Raw genomic sequence first — 14138 nt, 5'->3', positions numbered from 1 at the left:
CTTTATAGCAGTGGTGGGTAGCCAAGGTGTGAAGGGCTGGAGCCGGCAGAAGGCTAAGAGCCAACATTAGACCACCTCCTTTTCTCTCTCTCTCTCTCTGCCAAGCCTTGCCGGCCACTTTCCCCTTTTGTCTTTCTCCCCTTCTCATTGCCATCCCAACAAAACCCTCCGCTCCCTTTTGGAATTAGACTTGCAGGGGGAGTTCCTGTTGGTGTCAATGGGAGCGAGGGTACCTTGAGAAGGTGCTCAAGTGAAGATCGTAGGGAGTTTAAAGGTTAATCCCAGCATTTGGAATGGGTATTCCCATTCCTTCAATACCTCATATATACCTTCTTCTTTTTTTGCACCTGTTTCGTGCAACTGTGGAATGTGAAGCTTTCCCAAAGGTTAACTGCTACGTTGTTGTTGTTCTTTGCAGATGTGACTCTGAAGGTCCACGTAAGTGATGCCAGCACACATCAGCCAGTCACCGAAGCCTTTATTGAGATTTTTACCAACCAGATCCCCATTGCCTCTGGAACCTCAGGAGCAGATGGCACTGCCTTCATCAAGTTTCAGTATAAGCTGGGCAGTCAGCTGATCGTTACTGCAACTAAACATGCTTACGTGCCAAACTCTGCACCATGGAAACCAATAAGATTGCCTGGTAAGAGATCTTTATTTTTGTTCTGAGGTAAGATTTTATTTCTAAAGGGGGGGGGGGTTTACAAAACTGTGGTGTTTTTTTAAGAAAAAAACAAAACAAAACAAAAACCTGAATGCTGAAAATCGTATTTATCATTTATTTATTCATTCATCATTTATATCCCATCCTTTCTTTCAAAGGAGCCCATGGTGACAAACATAAATAATATATATATATATATATTCAAGCATTCTAAAAGCACTTAAAATCAGTTATCTCAGGGCTGTCAGGAAAAGGGGGGCCTTTCAGCCATCAAATAAATGCCTGGGCAATGCCTGTTTTTAAACTGAAAGTCAGTGAGACAGGTGCACCTCTCTCAAATGGCAAACTGCCACTGAAAATGCCCTGTCTTGGGTCAGTGCAAATCCAGCAGCCCCTGGTAGCAGCAGCACCAACGAGGCCTCACCTGCCAGTTTTAGGGCCCAGGGTAGTTGATATGAATATAATAATAACCTGATGGTTTTCACAAGAGAAGAATATGGATGCCCAGTAAGAACAGTGCCTCTCCCCATACTCCCCTGGTTAGGCCTTTAGTTTGACCATGCTTTCCTTAGCTTGGCTTCAGCGCCAGTGTTTTGCCTTGGATCATAATGAAGCTGAACATGTGAAGCCAGAATGAGGAATCTCTGATTCTCCAGAGGTTGTTGGACTCCAACTCCCATCAGCCCCAGTCATCATGGACAATGATCAAGAGTGATGGGAGCTGTAGTCCAGCAATATCTGGAGGGCCCCGTCTTGCCTACCCCGGCCCTAGCAAATGGATGGGGCCAGACTATGGTAACTGGCAGTGGGGCAGAGAATTATTTCTGACCAGAGGGGAGAATCACTTCAGCTGATCTTTCTTTGGCCTCTGGATGAGGATGTTCTCGCCCGTTTTTCTCATCAATATTTCCTCCATTTTGGAGTTAAATATCTCTGATATTGGCTGACCTGGCATGCTTGAAAAGAGCAGTCATGCATTAAATAGAGCAGAGGTTCTCAAACTGATAGGTAGCTGTGAGATATAGAACAAAGGAAGCTGTTTTATAATGAGTCACACCATTGGTCCAACTCACTCAGTGCAGTCTACACTGACTGGCAGTACCTCTCCTGAGTTTGGGGCAGGAGGCTTTTCCAGCCCTACCTAGAGATGCCAGTGATTGTATCTGGGACTCTCTGCATGCAAGGCTTCTGAGATATGCCTTTCCTACAGGTGAGACATAGGGGCATGTATGAGGCACAGTTGCACCCTTTTTTAGTCAGTGAGTGAACAAGTGCCCTGCTGCTTGCATCAGAAGATGCTGGGGTCTCAGTGCAGCCACTGTTGCTGTATTTGAAAAACGATGAACTAAAGAATATTGTTTTTCTTTTTTCACGTCTAATCAAAATTTTGGCAGGGGGAGTGGGAGGGACTCGAGGGTGCCATTAGTGTGCAGGGTAGATTATTCCTTTTATTTCAGCCCATATTTCTTGTATATAGGGGTCCTTACAGTGCAATTTTTTTTGCTTTTAATATTGATTTTGTTTTAATTTTTTAAGGAAAGAACCAGTTTCGCAGAGCTTTTGACAAATCATTGAAATCTGAACTAGGCTTTTTGTGTGTTTTCAAGAGAAACCACTTGAAATGAGTGTGTGCTTCTGAAAGGAACGCTTGTTTGGGCATCCTCTGCCGAGTTCATTAGGCACTTTGCCACAAATTGCAGTGAGAAGGAGCTATTATTTTGTCCCCTTATTTGCACTTAGTTCCTCTGATAAATGACCAAATGAGATGAAAAAAGGGGGGGGAGAAATGTGTGGTGCAAAACCATTCTTCTTTATGACTAATAATAAATTAATGCAGCTTAATGCAAACCACAAGTTTTAAAGTGTGCAAACATTATTATTTTCAAACTGGCTTTTACTTCAGTTCGGATACTGCCAACTGGGACACGGGTTTGAATGGAGGTAAAACAAGACTTTCATAAGCTCAGCTGTGAGCCTTGGTGGGAGAAACCCTGGTGATTAAAGTTCCTCCACTGGGAACCCTGAAAACATTTCAGGGATGGTAGAAGAGCTTGAGGAAACCTGGTGACAAAGAGGAAAACTAGGGAGACTTTCTTAGGGAGGCCTCCCTAACTTTGTGGCCTGGGTTTGGCCCTTAGTGTGAGGATGAACCAGTGATCCTAGAGCAGCACTCTGTAACCTGACTACATCTGCTGTCAACCCTGGCCATTACCCGTGACAGATGGGGCTAATGGGAGTTGGAGTCCTTCAACTTCTGAAGGGCACCAGGTTGAGGAAGGTTGTCCCAGACTGTCCAACAACTAATCCATATAATAACCAGGACAGTTGTTGCTGTTGTTTAGTCGTTTAGTCGTGTCCGACTCTTCGTGACCCCATGGACCAGAGCACGCCAGGCACTCCTGTCTTCCACTGCCTCCCGCAGTTTGGTCAGACTCTTGTTTGTAGCTTCGAGAACACTGTCCAACCATCCCATCCTCTGTCGTCCCCTTCTCCTTGTGCCCTCCATCTTTCCCAACATCAGGGTCTTTTCCAGGGAGTCTTCTCTTCTCATGAGGTGGCCAAAGTATTGGAGCCTCAGCTTCACGATCTGTCCTTCCAGTGAGCACTCAGGGCTGATTTCCTTAAGAATGGATATGTTTGATCTTCTTGCAGTCCATGGGACTCTCAAGAGTCTCCTCCAGCACCATAATTCAGGACAGTAGTAGTAGTATATTTATATCCCATTCTTCCCAAGTACTGGGAGGAGGTGGGCAGGGAATGAGGTTGAGGAACTGGGAGGAAAGAGCTGTGTGATGAACCATGTGGGCTGTTCTGCACCCACTAAACTTTCCTGCTGCCTTCAGGTGTGGTGGGTGCTATTCTGTCACTGGTGTTAAAGTAACATTCGCCTGCCTGTCCAGTTGGCTTCCGGGTGCAGAATGAAGCAGACAGCATCTTGTCCTTTGTGCCAGCTGGAAAAATGTTTTGGGGCGGCCCTAATAATCACATTAAGGGAATGGAAATATAAAATGTGGGGCTTTTCACTCATGATCGCATTAGTACCCTACACAAGAATAAATGAAAGAAGACAAAGTTGGAACAAATCTACAGCAAAATGGTCTCCATTTGTTTTTGCAAAAATAATGCTCTAAATCCAAATACGGAAGCACACTTTTCAGCGATTTAGAGTAATTTAAGATCTCTAATAATATACACAATATGCCTTAAATATTTTAAAGTATACTATAACCATGCAATGAATTGGTAACGGTGCAATTATGCAGCTGTGCTATTTATATAAGCATGTAGTTAACATGTTTTGTTGTGTTTTCTTTCTTGTTTGTTAAGGTTATTGTGTTAAGATTATTTTGGAAGTAAAAATAAAAAAACACCAGACTTTTTACCAGATGTGTTCTATGGGACATGCTGTTATTTGTGAAACTTAATAATATGAAGACAATAAAATGTGATTTTTAATTATTGTATATTAATGTTTACAAATGGGACGCGGGTGGCGCTGTGGGTAAAACCTCAGCGCCTAGGGCTTGCTGATCGCATGGTCGGCGGTTCGAATCCCCGCGGCGGGGTGAGCTCCTGTCGTTCGGTCCCAGCTCCTGCTCACCTAGCAGTTCGAAAGCACCCTTAAGTGCAAGTAGATAAATAGGTACCGCTTTATAGCGGGAAGGTAAACGGCATTTCCGTGTGCGGCACTGGTGCTGGCTCGCCAGTTGCAGCTTCGTCACGTGACCCGGAAGTGTCTGTGGACAGCGCTGGCCCCCGGCCTCTAGAGTGAGATGAGCGCACAACCCTAGAGTCTGTCAAGACTGGCTCGTACGGGCAGGGGTACCTTTACCTTTAATGTTTACAAATAGCTAATAAACTGTCAAAAAGGAGTCAAAATCTCAGGAACATTCATAAGCTGTGCTTGTTTTGATTTGCTGATTAATTGGGAACTGCACTGGTACATATTCTTCATTTCTTCAAGCTATTTGAATTGCATTGGCTTTAATTCTTACCAGTAAAAATTAGGTGCAAAAAAGAAATAAATTCTTATATTTCTATCCTTCAGAGCTACCTATTCCATAATTCATTCTCCTTGTAGTACGTTATGCCCGATATGTGCTTTTAGTATGAGCAAAGAAGTTATTGTGATGGAACAGCTGAAATTTGAGAAGATTCTGATTTATAGTGTGAATCTATTAATGCTTAGCAGAGCATTCTCAAATGTAAATGTGGTTATAGCAGTACTAGAAGAAATTCTTTATACATATAATGTTTACATGACTACTGACGGTTATCTCCTGCTATTTTAAATACAACTAGTAGTTCCCCAGCTTCATGAAGAATGTTTTGAATTCAGGGAAACTGCTCCTGACTTTTGAAAGATACAGATCGTCTTGCAGATTAATACTTAGTGGTACAGTGGGACCTCGGGTTAAGTACTTAATTCGTTCTGGAGGTCCATTCTTAACCTGAAACTGTTCTTAACCTGAAGCACCACTTTAGCTAATGGGGCCTCCCGCTGCTGCCGTGCTGCCGGAGCACGATTTCTGTTCTCATCCTGAAGCAAAGTTCTTAACCTTAAGCACTATTTCTGCTTTAGCAGAGTCTGTAACCTGAAGCATATGTAACCTGAATTGTATGTAACTCGAGGTACCACTGTATTTACACCAAGCTCCTTTGTTTGCTGGGGGGAAAAATCTGTTAAACAACACCTCAGATTTGGAGAGTGTGCCCCCATCTTCTGGAAAAAATGTTTTTCTTTCTTTCTACATTTGGAGTTACAGGAACTGAAACATTTAATTTGATGCAAAATTTTAATGAACTCTGTTAATTACAGTATTTCCTTAGATTTTGAATTCTGTTCTTATTTTTAGAAAAATTGTGCTGTATCCACTGAATCTGAATTCCAGTACAACTTGCATTTAAGACTGGGTGGGGTGACAGCTCTCCAGATGTTTTTGGACTACAACTCCCATCACCTCTGACCATTGACCATGCTGGCTGGGACTGAAGGGAGCAGAAGCCCAGTAATATCTGGAGCAGGGTTTCCCAAACGTGCGTCTGCAGCTGTTTTGGGATTACAATTCCCATCATCCAAGACCACTGGTCCTGCCAGCTAGGGATGATGGGAGTTGTAGTTCAGAAACAGCTGAAGACCCAAGTTTCGGAGACTCTAGTCTGGAGGACACCAGGGATTGCTGAGCTAGATCCTTATATAGACCAAATCTGCCATGTAAACTTTTCAAGTCTTTTTCAAGGGGACAATGAGACTGTATTTCCCATCATGCGTTTAAAAAAGTGATCACGTGTGGTGTACCGCTTGTGGAATGTTCATCATTCCTCTCCCTATACATCGGGATTCTTTCATTCTTGCTGTCTAAGTTGATCTTCTACTTGTGGACACATAATGTACAAACTCCTGCATACAAACGTTATTGAAGCCAATGCATGTGACATATTTAGTAGATGCAGTAGTTCAGAAAACAAATGCATTACCCAAATGCATTACCTAAAAAAGGCATTAGTTGGTATACTTTCAAAGATTCGAGATCTGGAGGAAAGAGTTCTTTCAATATTACTTTATATTGTACTTAACCAATTTCCCTTCCACAGTGTTTTCTTCTCTAAGTCTTGGCCTTCTTCCTGAACGTTCAGCTACTCTAATGGTTTATGAAGATGTTGTACAGATAGTCTCAGGATTTCAAGGTATGTGGTGCAAAGGGACTTTCTTTGCTTTGTCATAATAATTTTTACCTGTCCCACAGCTAGAGCTAGGACTTTAGCCTTTTCCCACCTTGACATCCTAATGGTGGCAGGAAGGTGTGTTAGCTGAGCTGAATTAGGTGATCTAGAGAGCCAGTAGAAGCCTCTACTGCCCTTACCTAATAATTTCTTATGCCTGGCTCCTAGGATGTAACTCGAGTGAACAACTTATCCCTTTAAAAACAGATATTTGCTCTTTATAAAGCAAGTTTTAAGTTGTGCATCTCCCAAGATGGAATTGAACACCCTGAGGTTTTCATAGTAGGTGACAAATAATACAGATAAATTGCAGGAGATTGGGTTGCTTGATTAATGACATGCATAATCTGCATATGAATAAAGCAAACTCTCTGAGAAAAAAAGCCGACTTTATTAGTGGTTTTGGATTACGCATGCACATTTCACAGCTGTAAATTCTTTAAAGTTGACAGTTGCTGTCTGTAGCAATTGTAGTTTTGTGATGGTGCTGAAAATTCTGTCTTAAAAGAGATCCCACAATTCCTTGAGGGAAAGGAACCATGGCAGTTGAACCGGTTTACGTCTGTACTGCTGTTATGGCCTGAAGCCACAGCCCAACACCTTGTCCACCCTGTATTGAAGGAGCCAAAACTGTGCTTCTGCTCCACAGCATGAATTGTCTAAGCTGCAGCTGAGGATTCTTGGAGAGGTTTCTTTTCTTTTGCAATGAGTCGTCTGAGATAATAAAATTATTCTGCGTTACTCTGCTGCTTTTGTTTTTGTTGTGGATACTCATCCATATGCATATGCAAAGCAGCACAGGCAGAGATTTATGACTGAGCAGAGCTATCCCTGAGGCAGAGCAAATAGCACTATGTACTGTACAACATGGGGGAGCTATGCATGTTCCAGGGTTTCTCATAGTTAACTTCGCTAATATGCAAAAATAAAAAATGCTACCTTCAATTTGCCTTCGACTGCTTTAAAAGGGGACCTCTTAATATTTGAGAAATGTCTTGGGTTGCCAGCTACCTTTGCCACCTCCTGACAAAAGGGACGGTGAGGGCCAGGGAGGGGCTCAGGGGTTTTGTAAGCCCCCAGGGGCTTCATTGAACCCAAAGGTGCCCTGATAGTGATCCCAGATTTAGCAGCTGTCGGTAGTTTGTGCCCGCATTGTGTTTCAGAAAGCTGCTATAATTGTTCCAATACATTGCTGTTGTTCTAAGTGAAAAGTGTTTATTATTTAGTTTACTTTATTATTACATTTATATCTCACCTTTCCTCCAAGGAAATGCTCGATACGGCATACAAGGGTCTCCCCCCTCTCCATTTTACCCTCACAACATTTTGTCCTTACCTGGGAGTAAGCCCCATTGAACACAGTAAGGCTTTATTTTGAGTAGGCGTACGTTTGTACTGCAAGCTCTGGTTCTGAGTACATAACTGGATATGAATTTATTTTTATTGCGGGCAGAAAGCACTTAGTCGCCTTAGTGGTCACTTGCGGCATTTGTATCTCTCCCCGTAACATAAATTTCTCTGAGTGGCTTACAAATAAATAGGTAAGAAAAAGAATAGGTATGAGAACAATTTGAATACAAATAAGACAAAGAATCAAAAGCATCATAAATAACAATGAAAACAAAATTCACCAGGCACCCTGAGTTAAGTCAACAGATTTTAAAACTGAAAGGCCCAGACTACATTGAATATTTGAAAGGCCTGAATGAACAGAAAGGTCTTCACTTGAGCTGAAAAGACTGCTAAGTTTAGGGTTGCCATGTGTCCTGTTTTTCCAGGACACATCCTCTTTTTCAGGGGTAAAATTTGAGACAGATTGTATTTATTTGCTTTGAATGGCTGTATAGTGTCCTCTTTTTTGCTCTTCAAAATATGGAAACACTAGATGACACCAGTCGTACCTCCCTGGGAAGGTTGTTCCACAATTGGGGTGCCACTACTGAAAAGGCTATGTCCCTAGTGATTCCCAGTCCCTGGTGATTACCAACGGTTGGAGGATGGATGGCGACTAACAGATTGAGGTTGAATCCTAACAAGACAGAAGTTCTTGGGGGACAGGAGGCGGGCAGGTGTGGAGGACTCCCTGGTCCTGAATGGGGTAACTGTGCCCCTGAAGGACCAGGTGCGCAGCCTGGGAGTCATTTTGGACTCACAGCTGTCCATGGAGGCGCGGGTCAATTCTGTGTCTAGGGCAGCTATTTACCAGCTCCATCTGGTACGCAGGCTGAGGCCCTATCTGCCCACGGACTGTCTCGCCAGAGTGGTGCATGCTCTGGTTATCTCTTGCTTGGACTATTGCAATGTGCTCTATGTAGGGCTACCTTTGAAGGTGACCTGGAAACTACAACTAATCCAGAATGCGGCAGCTAGACTGGTGGCCACCAAGACCATATAACACCGGTCCTGAAAGACCTACATTGGCTCCCAGTACGTTTCCGAGCACAATTCAAAGTGTTGGTGCTGACCTTTAAAGCCCTAAACGGCCTTGGTCCAGTATACCTGAAGGAGCGTCTCCACCCCCATCGTTCTGCCCGGACACTGATGTCCAGTGCCAAGGGCCTTCTGGCGGGTTCCCTCATTGCGAGAAGTAAGGTTACGGGGAACCAGGAAGAGGGCCTTCTCGGTAGTGATGCCTGCCCTGTGGAATGCCCTCCCACCAGATGTCAAAGAGAACAACAACTACCAAACTTTTAGAAGACATCTGAAGGCAGCCCTGTTTAGGGAAGCTTTTAATGTTTGACAGACTGCTGTATTTTAATATTTTGTTGGAAGCCTCCCGGAGTGGCTGGGGAAACCCAGCCAGATGGGCTGGGTATAAATAAATTATTATTATTATTATTATTATTATTATTATTATTATTATTATTATTATTATTACATTTGGGGGAAGCATTCAGTTATGAAACTAGTGTAAATGACAGAAAGCTGTTGGAAGTAAAGCTAATCTTTTGAGTAGGCATTAAAATTATGATTCCTTAACTCATTTTTACACAGATTTAAAGCTAGATGTATTGAATGAGGACCCCAAAGCAATATAGCCTCTAGAACCACCCTAGAACCACCTTGTAATAAGGAGTTAATCCTTGATTGGCAGGGTTTTTTTGTTTTCTTTAAGTACACTCCATGTATTGAAAAAGAAGCTCTTGGGAATACAGTAACAGCTGTTTTAAATCTTCATTTGCATGTTATGCAAAAGCTTGCAGATGGGACCTGGCTGTGTTTGCTGCAAAGCTTTGTTAATGGTACAAATTTGTGGGGAAGTGCTTTTGGCCTCAGAAGCAGATACCTAATGGGACCTGAAATGATAAATACTACATGAAGCTGTCTCTAATCCTTCCAAGACTCCAAACCCTCCAATCCCATTAAGTGGCTTTGAACAAAAGTTCATTGTTGGTTGAGAGTTCAAGGAAAGCATAAATCATTAGAAGACGGCTTCCCCTACAGGGGATTTCCACAGGAGTGGAGGCTTGGTATACGACGGGCAGATTGTTTGAACTCAACAGAATCAAACCAAGTTGCTCTAGACCTGGAGGATGGAGGTTTGAGGTGATAGCGCTTTTCTTGACACCTGAGCCAGCAAAGACTCCTGCACTCCTGGCTTTCTGGAACTACTGCCTTGCTTCAGTGACTATAAAGTAGCAGGAATTTAATTCAGAAACCTGGGGAGGACCATAATGGTTTCTCTGGACATGATTCCACTCTGGAACTTTCTTCAAGCAGAGAGATGCTGCAGGCCAGTGGTGCAATGGTTTCCCTATGTTCACATTCCCTCAAGAGGCATCCTCCTGGGGCCTCGATGCCAGTGGCGGCTGGGGTCATAGGCAACATTGGGTGGACCATAGGCTGTACTTAAGCCATTCAAAAGTCAGAGATTTCTGCATACACACATGCATGCAGCCCTCACGTAACTTCCTCCTGCATTATTGCAGTTTAGTGGCATATTCTAGCTGAACAAAAGCATGGAGCAGGGCCTACATGTGGCCTTTGGAGGGAGTGTAAGGCACAGAGCCAGAGAGAAAGCAAGTGAACACCTGGAGAACAAATGAGCCCCCCCCCATGTGGCACTGTGGTCTAAACCACTGAGCCTCTTGGGCTTGCTGATCAGAAGGTCAGCAATTCGAATCCCTGCAACGGGGTGAGCTCCCATTGCTCTGTCCCAGCTCCTGCCAACCTAGCCATTCAAAAAAACACAAGTGCAAGTAGATAAATAGGTACCGCTGTGGCAGGAAGGGAAACGGCATTTCCATGTGCTCTGACTTCCGTCAAAGTGTTGCGTTGCGCCAGAAGCAGTTTAGTCATGCCGGCCACATGATCCGGAAAGCTGTTTGTGGACAAACGCCGGCTCCCTCAGCCTGAAAGCAAGATGAGTGCCACAACCCCATAGTTGGCTTTGACTCGACTTAACCGTCCAGGGGTCCTTTACCTTTTTTACCTTATACCACTTTAGTAGTCATGGCTCCCCCCCACCAAAGAATTCTGGGACCTGAAGTTTGTCAAGGGTATCTACAATTCCCATAAAGGTTTAACAGTCCTCCTTTCCAGGAAACACTGGGAATGGCAGTTCTGTGTTTTAAATGTACTCTGCAGGTGTACACTGACTTGAATTGCCCTGTCACATTACTTCTGTGTGCCTGATCGTTTGCTCACGTTCAGGATTTACATGGACTAACACAAGTAGCCGTTTCCTGCTGCAGATAACTTTAGACAGCAATCTCGGGCACATTTAACAGTGAATGCAATGGAACTTGCTTCTGAGAAGGTATACATAGGACTGCACCGTTAAAGGTACATTTTGACTTTGAAGAGGGAAGGTGGCTTCCTTTTAGATGAAATAGCCAAACATCCTAGCTGAATTATCCATTGGGATCTTGTATCACTTATTGCTTGCTTAATTGTCGAATGGTAATTGCTGCTGGCGTTGTTTGCTTTCACTGGAATCCATTAAATTAAGCAAACCATGAATGCTGGCTATCTCCCATAGGTATCATAAATGTAATCCTGTGGGGAATATGGGGGATATCATGGCTTTGCTACTAAAGTTATAATTGCATTTATAGAAAACTTGCTTCATGTAGATGGCTATTGTCACATTCATTTGCTTAGCTGCTCTGTTCCTTTGCTTATTGCTAGGTGCACGGATCCAGCCCAAAGTTCATTTTCAAAGGAGAGCCTTGAAATTGCCAGAGAATACCAGCTTTAGCGACCTCACAGCATTTCTTACTTCAGCTAGTTCACCTTGGGAAGTGGATAGTTTTCCTTATTTACAAGGATATGATGGCAATGGAACTGGTAAACTTTTGTTCTTGTATGTTTTAAGTTCTATCGGACTAGTTTAGTTCGAGTATTACCAGAATAGTACCATTTCTGTGTAGTCACTAGTACCGTTATTTACTGCCTGTATTAACTCTTTTCCTGAATTACTATTTTTTTAAAAAAGGATGCCCCAACCCCCAAAATCATTTGTAGCAGTCCTATGAGGCTAGTGACCCACCAAACTGAACTCAGCCCTCTGCTGTTCTGCTTCATGGGTCACAGACTGTGCAGGCCTGATTTACGGCCTTTTAAAGTGCAAAGGATAAAAACAAAACCCTACATTTAATTTATACTTGGTCAGAATGACCTGTTCCCCTTCCCTTCCTCAAGGCTGCCTGCATCTAGTTCTCTGCATCAATGTTGAAATGATAGGGCACCTAGCAGGCACTCCTGCCATTGCAGGAACTTGTCCTAAGAGACCTTGAGGCTCACAGGGGAAGATGGACAGTGTCCCACCAAGAAGCCAAGTCAGGAATGCAAGGCACCCAAAGTATCTACAGGACCTTGGAGAGCTCCCAGGGTCCTGCTGAGCTTGCATTGCAAGCTGATGTCTCAGCAAGCATCTAGCGCAGCCTTTCTCAACCTGTGGGTCCCCAGATGTTGTTGAACTACAACTCCCATCACCCCTAGCTAGCAAGGCCAGAGCTCAGGGATGATGGGAGTTGTAGTCCAACAACATATGGGGAGAACCGCTGATCTAGCGACAACCAATTTCTTATAAGTATTATGGACCTGTCATGCGGTACACCCCACCATCCCAGATGAGCTGACTGGCTTTTAAGGGGCTGTCACCATATTCTGCAGCACTTGGATCCTGATAGGCTGGGGAGACGGGTGCCATGTCTCAGTCAGGGGGGTCTGGAAGACAGTCCTAACTGTTCTTTCCCCATGACCAGAGCTGAAGCTTCATCATCCTCTGAACCCCCTGTGTTGCACAGTGCATGGTCTCTGGGTCGTGGATCACGGCAGGGTGAAGGGATGCAGCTGAATGGGGAAACTGACAGGCCATTCATATGTGCATGAAAGTACTTTCAATTCACACCTTGGATTTATTTGCTAAATGTCCACATGCAGAGGAAGCATTGCCGCCGCAGGATGACAGGAACAACAATTGCTTGTCATTGTCATCCTTCGCTTGCCACTTTCTTTGTCACCAGCAAGCTGTCGGTGTATGGGATGGACATAGCAAGACAATGTAATCAGTGGTGCTTTCATCTGAGAGGCATGTGGCCAAACTCTTAAGCAATTTGAAACAAGGAAGTTAAAACCTCTGTAGGATTGTAATGTTGAATTGGAATGAGCCGAAGGCCAAGCTGTACATTAGTTAATGATGTGATTAGCAATCACGTTGTAGCTTTCTAAAATAAAAGTAAAAATTGGGTATTGTGGGGATGGTAGTCTTCAGCCATATGGATAGGGATGTTTAAGCCTTCCATCTCCAGCTGCAATCATGAAGCCAATTTGAGGGTTTTTCCTCTAATGTCACATGGGAAGAGGGGGATTTTTACCAAGAACTAGCCCTTTTTATTTTTAAAAAAACCACATTGTGATTGTTAATCACATCATTAACGCAATGTTCATTTTGGCTTTGCCACTGCCTGTAACTTGCCTCATATGCTTTAAATTTTGCAAAGTGGTGTCCTGGTCATGCCACCCTTAGGTAGCAGGAAGCTGATTCGTTAATCAAAAATAGTGGGTGTTCACGTGATCACTCTATGTATTAATTGGCTTTGAAAGTTATATTTTATGCATTTTCATACTGTTGTTCATTTGCTTACAGGAAATAACACTAGGTATGATCTTACTCCTGTCACTGCAGTTAGTGTTCACTTACTCAGAAGCGATGGGACTCCAGTTCCAGTGAATGGACCCATCTATGTAACAGTGCCTCTCCCTACAACCAACAACTTGAAGCATAGCACCCATGTGCCCGCTTGGAGGTTTGACCAAAAATTTGGTAAGGAGCCTTTTGTCACTAATCCTCAGTTTTCAAACACTTCATTAGATAATTCACAACCTCAGATTGGAACACAGCTGAAGAGTAATGAGAGGCAATTATTCATGATGGTTCAAGAATGATTTGTTGTTGCTTGATTATGAGAATTCTCCTTTGCGGTTCTTATTTTACAGTTTGGGGTAGAATTTTTAAGGGAGCCTCCTGGATAAGTGAGATTTGTCATTTTGTGTTTCACAAAGCCAAGCGCGACACTGCCTTTATTGTTGTTTGCCAGTTGGATTTTGGCCGTCTTTTAGTTTAATTCCAGCATGTAGAATCCATTAATTCAAGAGGCCATTTACTTCAGTTTTCATTTACGATTCAAGATTGTCATTTTTACTTCTGTGAAGGGAGACAGAAAATTGACTCATACTTGCCTGGTTTATTTCCTGCAAGTAGCAGTCCACCTTTTCCTGTATCCTGTTTAAAAGGTTGGCA

The 14138-nt window shown here is 43.4% G+C and overlaps 1 protein-coding gene across 3 annotated transcripts in view; it reads left to right on the top strand.

Annotated features, from left to right (window-relative positions):
- The window catches only part of FAM171A1 (family with sequence similarity 171 member A1), a 78686-nt gene that overhangs the window by 33336 nt on the left and 31212 nt on the right, over nt 1-14138 (top strand). The window contains exons 2-5 of one of the 3 annotated variants that reach the window (XM_081163185.1): nt 419-646; nt 6263-6355; nt 11522-11680; nt 13485-13661. In XM_081163185.1, coding sequence (XP_081019311.1) covers nt 419-646; nt 6263-6355; nt 11522-11680; nt 13485-13661 — 657 coding nt within the window. Of the gene's footprint in view, nt 1-418; nt 674-6262; nt 6356-11521; nt 11681-13484; nt 13662-14138 lie in introns of those variants that run through there. The other 2 variants (XM_081163184.1, XM_081163186.1) reach the window with 2 other exon arrangements.

This window comes from Podarcis bocagei (assembly GCF_964188305.1).
Source record: "Podarcis bocagei genome assembly, chromosome: 12".
Lineage (NCBI taxonomy): Eukaryota > Metazoa > Chordata > Lepidosauria > Squamata > Lacertidae > Podarcis > Podarcis bocagei.
Note: the sequence above shows the minus strand (reverse complement) of the source record. Positions and strands in the feature narration are given on the sequence as shown.